Raw genomic sequence first — 15,217 nt, 5'->3', positions numbered from 1 at the left:
CCCTCAGCAAATTTGCAGATGACACCAAGCTGAATAGTGCTGTTGACACAGCTGAAGGACTGTCTGGTCAAACACTGGAAAAAGTGTCCCAGAGAGGCTGTAGTCACATGTCTGGGAACATTCATGGCCAGATTGTACAGGGCCTTAAACACCTGCTGGAAATTGATGATGTCCCTGCTTACTGCAGGGTAGTTGGCCTAGATGACCTTTAAAGACTTCTTTCAACCCTGACTATCCTGACTTTATGATTTCCATAACTTTAGGAAGACTAAAACTGTATAACAAACCAGAGTACAGCTATGTTGTAATATTACGTGTTGAATTTATGTTTTAGTTTATGGCCATTTCTCCTTGTCCTGTCACTGAGCACTGCTGAAAAGAGTCTGGCACCATCCTTTGGCACTTGCCTTTGAGATATTTATATGCATTAATGAGATTTCCTCTCACAAAACTATAGATGACTCCTGATATCTGTGCTATACTTAGACTTGAACACACTAATGCTGGCTTAACCTAGTGCACAAAACAAGAACACTTCTGTGTTCTAAGACCCAGTTATGGGAGACCTTGTTGGGCTTTTTTGGAGAAGACAAGATGCCTGGAAGGAGATCATAGCAAGGTGGGGGTCAGCCTCTTCTCCCATGCAACAAATGACACAGCAAGAGAAAATGGTCTTAAATGTGCATAGAGAGATTTTGTCTAGACACTAGGAAAAGTTTTTTTTTTCATAGAAAGGGTGACCAGATATTGAAATGGGCTGCCCAGGGGGATGGTGGAATCACCATCCCTGGAAGTGTTTCATGAAAGACTGGATGTGCCATGGTCTGGTTGACAGAGTCTTAGTTTGGACTTGATGATATTGGAGGTCTTTTCAGTCTAAATGATTCTGTGATTCTGAGCTAAGGGATCATTAAACCCACAGGGTGCAGCCTCACACTTCAAGGGAGAAGACTCATAAATGCTCATGGTTGAAAGGAACAACAAAAGTCAGAGGGTCTGCAAATAATAAGAAAATTTTATTAGTAACTTACACACTCAGTGGGTATTTTAGTCCCTGACCTACTATATAAACACATGGCAATGGGTTTTAGATAAAGAGGTACTGTGAAAGGGAAGACAGGAAGGCAGAGGTGAATTAAAGAGAAGGAGAAATAAAGAGAGAAAAAGAACAGATCACCACACCTGGTTTTAGTATTGATCCAGCTGAAGAGTTGTCAGTCCTGGTGTCAGAATCGATCCAGCTGCATCCATCCAGCCGATGGGATATCCTGTGGTGTTAGAAGCTAAAATAAAAGCCTCTCTGTGCTCTTCAGAGGGAGAAAAAAATTAAAATATATTAAGCCATAGATATAAAGTAAAAGTGTAAGTTTTAGTTTTAAGTAAGTAAAAGTATATCTTAAGTGCCCTAACAGCCTGTGTTAGCTAGTGAAAAGCTTTATTACCCAGTTTAAAATTCAGTGATAATACCCTTCACAAATTCAACTTAGGTCTAGACATAAGGAAAATATAGTTTGCATTCTTAGATAAGAACAGATAAAATTACTCATGTAAACAGATAATACCCTATCCGTAAGATTTATGTTAAAAGAACATTGCTTTCACATGTAAGAATTAAGTTCAGATTAGTGTAGAAAGTATTGTTTTAGAAGCGTGTTTTTAGCTGATTCGATGATTCATGAATTTAATCCCCTGTATCAGAAATACGAGAAGAATGACCGACAGAAAAAAAAAAAAAAATCCGAAAAAGAACAGCAGCACCATCATCATCACCAGCTGCTTTTGCAGCCCAAGACAACAAAACTCCACACCGAGAAGCTGCTGCCCTGAACACCAGGACCTTATACCAGAAAGCTGCTACTCAGAACTTTAAACTTCATGCCAAAAGCTTTTAGCAAATACTTTAACTCTCTGAACTCTTTGCCTTTTGCCTATTATATTAAAGCTGATGCTTTTATATAATAAAGACCTTTCTAGCAAACATCAACTGCTCGTGTCTCTCTGAGACCTGGAATTATTTCTGGAATCCCCATTGAAACTCGACACAGTGGGCACTGCCTGGGCTTGGGCAATACTCTCTATGGACTGGTTCCCCTGCCTTGAATTGTTTCTCATTTTCTATGCAATCATTGATCATGGGCAAGTCTCTTCTTTCATTTATGGAAATAAGGAGGGCTTTGAGGATCTTGGGTGGCTCGTATTCCTCCCCATAGCCCATGCCCCTTTTCTTGGCCTCATCCCTGCGCTTGCTGTGTGCTGCGTTGTGCTCATCTACGGGGTCGATAAGAAGGATATTTCTCCCCGGAATGTGCTATCCTATGTTCCCCTGGCCCCCTTTCTCCGGCCACCGGTGGTACTTTGTCACGTATTCCCCGCGGTCAGGAGAAGGCCGGGAGCCGGGCTCACCCAGGACGCTCCCCCACAGCCCCGGCCCTTCCTCGGCCCGCCGCACCGCCAGGCGGCGCCCTCGCACACCCGCCCCCATCGCCGGACGCTCCGCCCCAGGCCGGGCAAGCGGAGCGTCGCCATTGGCCCAGCTGCCCCGGCCCCGCCCTCTCGCCGGTCACGCGGGCGGCCTCACCGCGGCCGGAAGTGCCAGGGCCAGCGGCGGGTTGGGGTCTGCTGCAGCCGGTGCGGTCCGAGCGCGGCCTCTCCCACTCCTTCTCCCACTCCTGCCAGGTTCCCTCAGTCACCCCTGCCATGCACCCGCGGCGCCCCGATGGCTTCGACGGCCTCGGCTATCGCGGGGTCAGCCGCGACGAACTGGGCCCCGGCTCCAGGCCCTTCAGCGGCGGCATGGAGCTGGGCCCCTGGGTGACCAGCCCGCCCGACATCCCCGGCAGCCGCAACCTGCACTGGGGCGAGAAGACGCCGCCGTATGGGGCCGGGACCCCTCTGAGCGGCGCCGGCCCCAACGAGGAGGCCAACCTCGGGACGGGCGGCCCCGGCGCCGGTAAGGGAGGGCCCAGTCTGGGCTGGCCCGGGGGCGGCCGCCGGAGCGCCCCGGTTCCCACCTCCCGCGGGCAATGACCCGCCGGGCAAGGACGGGCGGCGGGCTCGGCCTGCTGCGGCCGGGCCGGGCGTCTCCCGGGCCCTCCTTTTTACTGATGGTGCTGTAGCGCGGGGGAAGAAAATCCTTTAGAAGAACACGGACTGCTCCGTCGCTGCCTATTGCGCTCCAGCACTATGTTGCTCCACGCAAATGCAATTTGATAGTGCCAGAATGCGCCCCGCAGCTTCTCATTAAGCAGTGTATGGTCAGCTTGCTCCTCATTGCCCATGCAAAATATATTCTGCAGAAACACTCCGCCTTCTTTAAGGTCAGGAAGTGTCTTTGGGTCTTAGAGTGCTACGTAATTGTGTTGTTGTTTCAGGCTGCGTGGCTTCTTTCGGGTTTAAAACATGAGCTGCTGACGTAAACGTTCCCACTCCCCCCTCCACGCGTGATAGCAAGGGAACTGTGGGTATGGTAGGATTTAAGGAAGCAACTGAGTTCAAGGCTTTTTTAGTAATTATTGGGAAACTGAGTAAACGCACACATAAGTTATTTTAAGTCTTCATGAAATTGAGGTGAATTAAGGACAACTTGCTGTATCTAGGGTACTGTATGTTGTCTTTAATTAAAAGCAACAGTTTGTAGACACTTGAGTGTCAAAAGATTTATTAAATTAATTTACCTGAAATCGAATTACATTAGTAGGTGAGTCTTTCTTTTCTGACCTGTAGTACACTGTTTTTATTCAGGTATTATAAAGAGTACAGCCTTTAGCTGTACTCTGTCCATGCAGGCACTGGTTAGGTATCCTTGGATAGTTGGACCCTACATTTTTTTTCCCCCCTATCGACATATGGAAGGTGTGTTCATTCTGCACTTTGGAGGACTGATAAGGAGTTGCTATAATCACTGAATCCTGCAGCTGCAAATGGTATCTTACCATTTCTGGGAGTGCTGCCACATTGGTGTTACTGAAGTTACTGACTTTATCCATGCTTTCACACTGTTTGCACTTAGAAGATTGTAGGGCAGAGCATTAACTTTAAAATGCCTTTACTGTTCTGATGCTTGTCTTTGAAACCCTTCTGATAATTCCCAGTGTCCCAAATGTATGTTCGGCAGCAGACAACAGAGAGTTGAATTCATCACTTTCATAATTTTCCAGTAACTGAATTTTTGCTAAGAACTGCAGATAAACAACAGGCTTGAAAATTTGCTTTATGTTGATGTTTGTTACTTCATCCATGGCTTTTTGTGTAACTTCTCCCAAAATTTTGCCCTTTTACTGTTTTAATGTTACTTTCACCTCAGTTATCTAAATTTATGTTTCAGAGTTGCTGTAAGCTCATGCATGCTAAATCTTTCAGTAGTTGGTTTGGGGGAGTTTTTTTAGATATTAAGATACTGATTTATTGTTTGCTTTCTCTCTTCTTTATTTCCCTGTAAGAAAAGCATAATTTTATATATGAGTATGTAAAAACTCAAATGCAGTCCAAAGTGCAAATGTTCCTGGGGGAATAATTTTTTTTATATCCTCTGTTGTTGAGCTGCCATAAATATTGTGGTTTAGTGCTTGTAACTTTCTGATGCAAGTACAGGATAAAATCAGTTTTTCAAATCATGTGCATGGTATTTTCTCCTAATTTGTGATTATCACTGCTGTATAATCTGGCTTTATTTTGGTATTTTGTCTTTTTTTCCAGAGCAGTTGAACAGATTTGCTGGCTTTGGTATTGGCCTTGCAAGGTAAGAGTTGTGTTCAGTTGCAAAGGGGTAGTAAAGCTCCTGTTTGCCTTATAAACCCTACATACACTTTTATATTGTGTTTTTATTCCAGTAGCCATAAGCAGTTGAAATGTGTTTAGAAACCTACTGTCCCCATTTAGGTTTCTGTTTTCTTTAACTGTTGCACAGAAAATATCTATGTGAATGTAGGAAACAGTTTTTCATATGGAATACCCAGGATGTGTGTATCCTCTCCAAGTGATCTGAAAGTAACACCAGAAAACTTTTTTGACATTTGCAACTTCTATTAATATTTTTAGGCAATACAGATGTTTCCTAAGATGGTCAAAATGTATTCAAGTATGTTACCAAAGTATCCTGGGACTATAATATTCATATAACCAAGCGGCCTGATGGCCATTTTATTCTGTATTATGGTGACCCTGATTATTGATAGCATTTTTGAGAACGTGGTGAACTTTAAGATGCTGATGTCCAGAGAAAATTTTACCTCTTTTAGTAGTAGCTGACTGCTAATTGGCTCAATAGTTACAAAACTGAAGTATTTTTCTGTGCCACTTGCACTTGTTTGTTGGGAATTCAGAAACCTACCACAGATGATCCTGTAGCTTGGGGTGTTTGTGAAAATCCTGGATGTTCTACTTTTCTAATTCATGTCCCAGGTTTGAACAACATACAGGTAAGCAAGTACTTGGATCACTCAGGCACATTGAGATCACATTAATATTTTCTCTGAATGGCTGAATTCTGCTCTGGAAATGAGAACTTTTCTGTGGAGTTTTCATTGAAGTGTAACTTCTGGCAGTGGTAGGAGATTTGATTTGGGTCAGTAGTGTTTTTGGTGAAAACATAGTCAGCCATTAGTATCAGTCCTTTTCTGGACCTCTTAGGGACAGTCTTGGTTAGTAATGCAGTATACGGAATTAGCATAAAACTGGGAACTAATCCTTTCATAATTGTGGTTGTGGGTTTTTTTGTACCCTGATACTTTGAGAAGGATGAGATTAAGTAGTTTTCTATGTTTTTTTTGCTTATAAAAATATGCATACTTACATATATATGGGTTTTCTTTGTAGCAAATGCATATGTCAGATTTTATGTAACTTGTTCTTCGGGACACTTTGGATAGCCATCAAAAATGCCCTGTTCGGTAGAAATAGCTTGCTTTTCCAAATACTGATCTGCTGCTGCTAGAGACAATTAACAAGCATTTTCTAAGGGATTTTTAGTTTCTTCCCATGCATTAAATACAATTTTCCTTTAAAGCCTATTTACAGAAAATGTGTTGGCACATCCTTGCATTGTTCTACGTCGTCAATGTCAGGTATGTCTTTTATATTACCTATTCCAGTCAAAGCTCCTGTGTACTGTCATATTCCTGTATTTTCATAATCTGTACTAAAGTATATAGTATAGGAAGCTTTGCAATTTTTAGGGGGACTCTAATATATTAAAAAGTTTTTATGTGTAGAATACATATTTTCTATTTTTCAGGTTAGCTTATTTTGAAAAATCTTACTCATTTTTGTTTGGGCAGTGGAAAGCAAATTACAGCAAGTAAGTGTTTTGGGGTCTGCAGAGCAACTTTCAGATCCCCATTTACTAGCAGAACCTTTATTTCATAGGTTCTGCTTTTTGCATGGTTTATTGTTTAAACATCCAGCATACAAACACTTGAAAAGGCTGCCCATTTCCCTAAATTTCAATGAGAATTACTTTTAGCTGATCTTTACAGAGATAAAATTTTTACATTTGAAACACCTTTATCCTTCAGAGTTGTAGCATCTGCAAGTGTGTTTCTAAGACTGTCATTATTTATGTCTTTAACAGGTTAACTATCATGCACGGAACTATCATCTCACACCATTTACAGTTGTCAATATCATGTACTGCATCAATAAGACACAGGTCAGTATTTGTTGTCAGGCTGTATCTGAGCACTGACACTTCCTACAGCATGTATGTACATTGAAATCTCTAAGTGTATGTATGTGGTGTTAAAAAATATGGCTGTTACAATGGGTTGTTATTTTTATGGTTACAGAAATGTGTCAAGATGATCATGTAAACTATTATTTTTTTCAGAAGTGCAGTGCTTAGTGGGGAAAGATTTATGTATGTTAGAAAGCAAACTAACTTTTTTTTCATTAGGGTTCAGAAAAATAATTAATCATTTTGTGGATAAGCAACTTATTGCTGAAGTGGCTCCTTCCAAAGACAGTACTGAATACATTTCCAGATCTGCAGGGGAATGGCAATCCTTAAACTCAGATCAGAAGGCTGGAAGAAATCCTTAATTCTGAATTTCTTATGGATGTACTTTTGACATCTCATTTTGTCCAAAGAAAATGGTGTTAAGTTTATAATACAGAGTATTAACAGTGGGAGACATGCCTCCAAAATTATTGACAGGTCTTTGAAATTATTGAAAAACAAAAATTTCTTCAAATATTAAAAAATTAGTTGTTACTTGAATTTAATGACAAAGTTGAATGGTAGAATTGTAGCCCTGTGTGGTCTGAATTTACTGAAATTTTTTACTTGATAAGTTGAGAAATTTTTTTAATTTTATGTTTCATATTTCAACACACAGGGTCCAAGAGCTCTCTGGAAAGGAATGGGCAGCACTTTCATTGTTCAGGGCATAACCCTTGGTACAGAAGGCATCATCAGTGAATTTACACCTTTGCCAAGGTACTGCTTTTTTTTTTTTTTCCCCCCCCACTGCTTCTAACAAACTAATAAGTTGTTGACTTATTTTCAAAGTGATACTCGTCATTCTGCATCCCTGTGTCAATCTTCTGCTACAGAAATTCAGTTATATTTTTACTAAAAATATTCAGGGATATGGAAACTACCCTGGGTTTAAAAAGAAGAAAGAAATATGGTTCGGCTAAATCAAATACTGTTATGATGCATGCATCCATACTAATAAAAGTAGGCATTTTCAAGTTCAAAAGCATTTTATTTTTAAATTATGTAGAGTGTGTATTTAAGGTTTTTGGTCAGCACTGTTTCATAGGTAATTGAAATTTCCAGACATGTGCTTTCTTCCAGGTGTGTTTCAGATACAGCTCTAGGGTATGCTTAAGTTCATGAGATGTGATACAGTATTTTTATCTTCGTAGTTCTGAATTCTTGCAAATGTGAGGAATGATTTTGTACTTGTGGGCCAGTTAAGCAGTTTGAAAAGTAATCTGGTGCTGCTGCCAAAAGAATCAAACCTTTCTCCTGGACCCAGCTCATTCCTTCCTCTGTGCTGCTCCCATCTTTGTGGAAATAAAATATGTGAACAGTCAGAAAATTAACTGGACTGGGAAAGTGATCTGGTTAAATGGTTGTCTCATACATACACCACCCCACAGCAGTTTTCTACTGAATGCTCTCTTCCTTTATAATGGTGGCTTGCATGTTTGGTTGGTCACAGGGAGGAGAAGGTTATTGCTTGTAGCAGCAGTGCCAGTAAATCCAATTTAAAAGGTTATTTTATTACATTATCACGCTCCGAAGAACACAGAGAAGTGAAATGTCTATTCTATATTATAGTTATATGAAAGAACATCCCTGTTTTAGGAGAGGAGACCAGAAATGGGTGTGAACATTTTGTACTAGACAAACTTGTTGCGTAATTGTTCTTCCACTACAGGGACAGTTACACCTTGCGGGTTGACAGGTGAGGCTTTCACACATTAGCTTGGCTGATTTAATTTTCCACATCATTTAAGTATTATGGGTAAGTGAATGTGATCCAAGTGTCTGAAATATGTAATGGTAAAAATCATCTTCTGTTCCTGTTTAGTGATAGACCTATGTATTTAAAATGAGATAGCTAGTGGCAACACACAATTCTTCAAAAAGAGTAAAAGCTTGCCTCTCTTGGATTAGAGTTACTTTAACTACAAGCAGTGTCTAATTGTGATTCCTGGACAACACTTGAAGCTGAGCACTTTATAGCTTGTTATAAAAAATGCAAAGTCTAGTGTGCCAGCACTTCAGGCAGGTATCTGTACCTCATGACTAGAGTATTGACTATATGCATTGTAAGTACGTGTGGTATTTGAATGGTATCTTGAGCTAGGTGGGTTTACATTTTCTGTCAAGTGGAATGTAAACATTTGCTGTTTGTATTTTGAAGCGTATAACTAGAAATACCACTTCAAGGAAATATATTTTATGTCACCTTTGTGTTAAACACATGGGTTTTCTTCTGTTTTATCAGAATATGGTAAGAACTCATCATAAGACAAAAAACTTCAGTTATGTCTGTATGGAATTACTGTGCAACTTCTAGTCTGACCTCTTGTACTTGATTTGTTCTTGTCTAACTGTGCTAGAATATGATTCAGATTTTCTGGACAGAAACAACAACAGGGTAGACATAATCTAAAGAAGAGAAGAGCACAACCAAACCAAAATGAAATAAAAATGATTTCTTGTTGAAGTATGAAGATTTTAAAGTACTCCAGTGATCCCTGAAAATTGCTTTAAGCGCTTGTACATAAGGTTGCTAAATAAATGCAGAACTGATTAAAGTCAGTACAGTCAGTGAGAGCTGCAAATACATTATTTTAATATGTTATTATAATAACTGAAATATTTTCAAATAGAAGTCTGTCAGGTCCAAAAAACTACTAGAAGTTAAGCATGATTTACTAAATGTTTTGCTGTGTCTTTCCAAAATGGGAAATGCTTCAACATAAATCATAGAACACCAATATGAAAACTGGTTGTTGACACGCATGGAAGAATTTCTTGAGAATTAGATGTGGATGATTATTAATATTGTGATAAATACTTCTCTTTTTAGAGAGCTTTCACATAAATGGAACTTCAAGCAGATAGGTGGACACCTTTTACTCAAAGGGTAAGTATGGCATGTGTCTTATGTCTTACTATCTAAACATAATAAAACTAGCAAATGAACATAAGTTTAGTCTACTGCTATGTTTATTTGGTAAGGTGCTAACAGTACTTTTCAAATGCTGATTTTTTTTAACAATCTTGATTACATATACCACTTTCACAGGTTTTCTCATACTAGATCCCGGTGTCAATGGAACTCAACTGATTTAAAATATTAGATTCTTTTAGACCTTAATTAGTCTGGTCACATGGAAATAGAATTTAACTAAACTTTTGACTGAAGCTTATCTCAACTTGTTGATGTACATTTTAGTAATTGAGTTATGCTTTGTTAATTTTCTTTCAGGTACAATAATTTGGTAGATAACTTTATCAACTTTAAGGTGCCTGTTTGGCTAAAATTATAGTATTGTCATTATGTTAATTCTTACATTGTCAATTTCTACAGGTTAACACATGTGATAGCAATGCCTTTTTATTCTGCGAGCCTGATTGAAACTGTACAGGTAACATATATATTTGCAACATTTAGAAAGTTCCTGTTACTCTATAGATTAGATTATGTGGAGAAATAAATCTGAATTCAAGTGTATGTTGCAGTAGTTGCATTTGTTTTGCTTGAGGTTGTGTGACTTAGCTGAAATGGGTGTTTACTGTGAAGGATATATTAGTGTTCTATCTTAACTCTACATCTAGAATTGGAAAGGACATTTAACGCAGACAGTTGGACTATATTGCATATGAAATAGGAACATGCTGTATCTATGTGTTCAGCAGATAAAACATAAAGATGTATAAGGTTTCTTTGCTAGAGAGCAACTTATTAAGAAAACAGTAAAAAAGCCCAAAAAAGCATCTCTCCAGCTTTTAGGTAGGTGGTCTTCTCTATAATGGATTGGTTATGAAAATTCCACTGAGGTCTGAGGATTTTAAGATTCATAGCTTCAGCTGTGTGCAGGTATTTTAGTGAACGTGTGTGTGTATGTTCTTGAGTTCCTGGAAACGTCATAAGCTTGTAAGAAGGACAGCAGAGGTAATAATATAATTTGTGAAGATTTTTATACTGTATTAATCGGTGCAGGGGAGCAACTTGGCTTGCCAGGTTTGCATTATATTCCTGTGCTGCAAGAGGATAATGACCAGTGACAAACCAGAAAAGTTAAAGATTGTTGGATTTCCTTCTAGCAGGGTTATATTGACTTTGATTGTCTTAATTCTGGTAAACCATGCTGTTCAAAGTATCTGACAGTTATCCAAGTAAATACATTTTATCAAAATAGCTGTAAATGGTGAAAATTTGTAGCTGTCACATTTGTTCCTTTGTCATTAGCATGTCAAACCTCATGGTGGCGTGTTAGGCCAAAGCAAGAATGAAGTGCAGTGACTTAGTGATGTGGGACAGAAGAGGAGCCAGTAGGGGATGTGCTGCTTAACTTGCTGCTTAATTTGTATTTGAAGTCTGCAACAACATTGTGTTCTGAGGCATTTGAACTAGTTTCTCTACTGCAGAGAAAAGACTGTGAAGGCTCTGTAGGCTGTTCAGTATTACCTCAAAATACTTAAGAATATTCTAGTGGTTTATTCTGGCAAGAGGTGAGGACATAGACCACATGGACTCAAAGACTTGGACATTTAGGAGAACATCAAAATCTTGAATTTTGGATGTAAAATAAACCCCATGATAAAACACTGGAGTGTAACCATTAGTAGGGTAAATAATGTTTTTAGCTGAATCCACACTCACAGGTGGAATGTAACAGAGTAAATAATTATTACACAATGTTTGTTTTCAGTACATGAACAGAACTCTAAGACAGCATGGGTAAAGAAAACTGCTTTAAATGCATATAATGCCATGAAAACATTCCAAACAGAACCTATTAAATTCATGTCAAAAATGACCTTTCAACACTAGTTATATAATAAATCTTTACTATGTAGATTCAAAGTTTCAGAGGTTATAGTCATAGCCTGTAAAGGAATTTGGAATGAAATATGTACTTCCTCGCATTTTGCTTCATATGTAGACATTTTAAGTTCATGACTGTTTTGCATTCTGATACTTCCAGCAGTAAGCTGAAAGTTAAATTTCTTTAGGAGAAACACAGATGACTGCAATATACATTAAAAAACACTCACCTCTTTAAGATAGGTTCATTCTTTTAAGAAGCAGCTTAATTGAATGCTATGAAGAGTGTTATTAGAAGGGACTTTTATTTCTACAGCTGTGTACATACAATAGCATGGAAGTGTTTAGCTCTTTTTTAAAAGTTCAGCAGTGATGAAGTGTCAGATTGGATGTCAGAATGATTTTGAAGTGCTCAGCACAAGTTGTAACTCCTTCTTTGTGCTTGTAGAGTGAAATCGTTCGAGACAATCCCGGCATCCTGGACTGTGTGAAAGAAGGAATTGGCAGAGTTGTAGGCTTGGGAGTACCCCATAGCAAGCGTCTCCTTCCTCTGATGATCCTGACTTTTCCCACTGCTCTGCATGGAGTTCTTCACTACGTCATCAGTTCTATTGTCCAGAAGCTTGTCTTGTTTGTTTTGAAAAGGGATAATTCCCACAACCTTTCAACTGAGAGCTCCACTTCCGTGCAGAGAATACTGGATGCGTATTTTCCAGAACTTATTGCTAGCTTTGCAGCTAGCCTTTGTGCTGATGTCATGCTTTACCCACTGGAAACAGTTTTGCACCGCCTTCATATTCAAGGGACACGCACAATAATTGACAATACAGACCTTGGCTATGAAGTGCTTCCAATCAATACTCAGTATGAGGGAATGAAAGACTGCATAAATACTATAAAACGGGAAGAAGGAATGCAAGGTTTTTATAAAGGATTTGGAGCTGTTATAGTACAGTATACCTTGCATGTGGCAGTTTTACAGCTTACCAAAATTATTTACTCAACACTGCTTCAAAATGTTCCTTAATCTGTCCAGGTCTGGATCTAGCACATTGGACATGATTGACTTGCTAACCTTGTTACTGTTTAAATGGCTTAGAAAATGAACTTTGGGGAATCCACCCTGTGGATTCTCCTTACACTGTAGAACAACTTGTTTTAAAAATGGGGATATAGTTTCCGAAGTGTAATTAAAAATGGACTGTTTAAAAATTACAGACACAAACTGAGTATGTCATATGCAGTCATACAAAGGGGATCAGATTTCAAATATGATTGCATTGAGGATTTACTTTTCCTCTTACCAGTTCTCTGACGTAAGGAATGGATATGAATTGTTAGTATCTGCTTTATAAGCATCACATCTGATATTTAATATGGACTGTTAGCCAGTTGAAAGGAGTTTATTTTCTTAAGTTGTAAGGACTTTCAAGAAGGGGACTGATGTCTTTACTGGTCTTTTAAAAATGTTTCTAACTTCACTGTTAATGGAACTGTGAGTAAAATAGAGCCTGTAAAAGTGACTTAAGTAGACTTAAATGTAATAATTTACAGGTACATAGAAGACTTCATAGAAGACTTACATTGCTACAGTGTCACAGAAGGTGACAAATGGGAATCTCTTGCTTTGTATAAAAACAACAAAAAATGAGTGTGGGGCAAAGTTGCCCAGAATGCAGATTTGGCTGTCCTGCAGTTTGTGTGCAAGGCTTGCATTAACTAAGTGTGTGAATAAAGCAAAATAGGAACTGTTGTGTGCATGTCATTTTCAGCTGACTTTCCACTGACAACTTCAGGGTTTAGTTTTAATCTAATGCTCCATATATGAGAGTGTAGTAATCATACAAATCTGTGGTGTAGTAGTAGTAGTAGTGGTGGTGTTCAAAGTGTACAGAAAACCTAAAAAACAATTGGCTGTTCCTAGAGTTTCTCTTTTGTTAGATTGGAAGGGTGTGTATAAAATTGTCTCCTTAAGTACTTAGCACTGATGTCTGTAATTTAAAATCTCTGCTGGTTTAAATATTTCGTGGAGCAGAGCTAAGCCTGTTTATGTGCAAAGGAGACACTGAAATATATAATTTTTGCCCTCTTCCCCCTTCAGACTCAGCCTGAAAATTATTTTTAATTATTCTAAATAACCAAGTCCTTGGTTTCATCAGTAAATATAGGGGTGGGGAGATGGTTTTTGCAAGTTAAGACAAGCATGTGGAAAGTCACTTTTAAATTATGAGAGGCTGCTGCTTTTTTCACATTCATGTGGCAAGTCTGTTTTTGTGAATGCTGTAAACTGATCTGCGTTTTAATCATCAATCACTGTGTAGTTATCACTTATGGAAAGTAGTCATGGTAAAATAATGCAAAGATGTTGCTCTTTGTAAGTTCTGACTTCAGGTCTACTTTATTATTAATCTAACTTTCATGTATTTTAAATGCCTAAGTGTTGAAATGGAAGGTATGGTGAACTTGGAAACTAGTTTCTTTTGAAATACTGTTGATTGCAGTTTTAGTGTACAGTGTATGAAATAAAAAGAGAATTCGCTGTATGTATTATAAAATAATTCACCAAAGAGGCATGTAAAGAAATTCTGTTTTGTGTGTTATGTTTTACTGTATAGACTCCAGAGTGGTATTTTCAAGTTCCTCAACCTCTCTAAGTGCAAGAACATGATGAACTAAACTACATGCAAGAGTTTAGGTAAAATACTCAGTTCCTGAGTTGGATTCTTATAAAATTTCTAAGAGTATCAAGATGGCCATGCCAGAGAATCATCCAGACTGGAAAGCACCTCATCAGGTCATGCAGTCCAAATTCCTGCTCTAAGTAAGGACAGCATTGACTTGTATATGCCCTGTCCAGTCAAATTTTTAATACATGAAACTGTATTAAAACACCTTTTCAAAGGTGTTAAACTGAGCTGAAGCCAACCATTTTATCACAATTACCGTGAAGAAGTAACTAAGTGCATCTTGCAGTCTGCACTTCCAGATGTATCTGTAAAATTGGCCAATCCTGTTTTTCTAGGAATAAAATTGTAGGCATTTTGCCTTGTGAATTGAAGGACTTGCCTTTATGTATTCTTCAAGACGGAAGTTGAGTTCTCAAGAGTGGCACTAGGCACTGCTACAGTATTTCATTGTGTCAAAGACTTGCTTTCCTTGCTGACAATTTACAGTTGCAGTCTAGGTTTTCAGACGTTTAACTTTAAGCAGGGTGAGAAAGAATGCTGTGTGTAGAGCAGCTGTTCTGTGGTGGAAAAAAACCTTTTGCTTTGGGCTATATTCTTTTTTGGTCCTCTTCCCAGCAGTTAGAATGAATATGTTTAGATTTTTCATGTATACTTTTTTAATCTTCCAAAACACTTAATACATTTTGTCTGAAGTTGCTGGGGTTTTGCCTGTGCAAAAATGTAAATGACTATGGGCTGAAAAAAGTAATTTTAACCTTTTAAATCATAAGTGTTTCTGGTTTCCATTTGGATTTAAAATCTGAAGTACTCAATTTTTAGCTCACACAAATGATCAGTAGATGGCTTCAGCAAGAAATTTCACTGAAATATTACAAATACTACAAAATACTGAATTGGCTGTAGAAAGTCAATTGTGGTGGAACATGAAAAATTCTTAGGCACCTGTGCCTGATAGAAGCAATTATTTGTACTTTTTCTTACTACCTTTTTTTTTTATATTTAAAGAAGAGAGCTGATTTC

The 15,217-nt window shown here is 38.5% G+C and overlaps 1 protein-coding gene across 1 annotated transcript; it reads left to right on the top strand.

The window, feature by feature from the left end:
- Positions 1–2,511: 2,511 nt before the first annotated feature.
- Positions 2,512–14,093, top strand: SLC25A46 (solute carrier family 25 member 46). Its single transcript, XM_086867000.1, has 8 exons — positions 2,512–2,950; positions 4,696–4,738; positions 6,005–6,062; positions 6,569–6,646; positions 7,332–7,432; positions 9,546–9,602; positions 10,050–10,107; positions 11,959–14,093. The coding sequence occupies exons 1-8, from the start codon at positions 2,698–2,700 to the stop codon at positions 12,535–12,537; spliced, it is 1,227 nt and encodes a 408-aa protein (XP_086723126.1). The 5' UTR covers positions 2,512–2,697; the 3' UTR covers positions 12,538–14,093.
- The last annotated feature ends 1,124 nt before the right edge of the window (positions 14,094–15,217 follow it).

This window comes from Cyanistes caeruleus, chromosome Z (assembly GCF_971803275.1).
Source record: "Cyanistes caeruleus chromosome Z, bCyaCae1.hap1.1, whole genome shotgun sequence".
Lineage (NCBI taxonomy): Eukaryota > Metazoa > Chordata > Aves > Passeriformes > Paridae > Cyanistes > Cyanistes caeruleus.
This window is presented reverse-complemented; position numbering and strand designations above follow the sequence as displayed.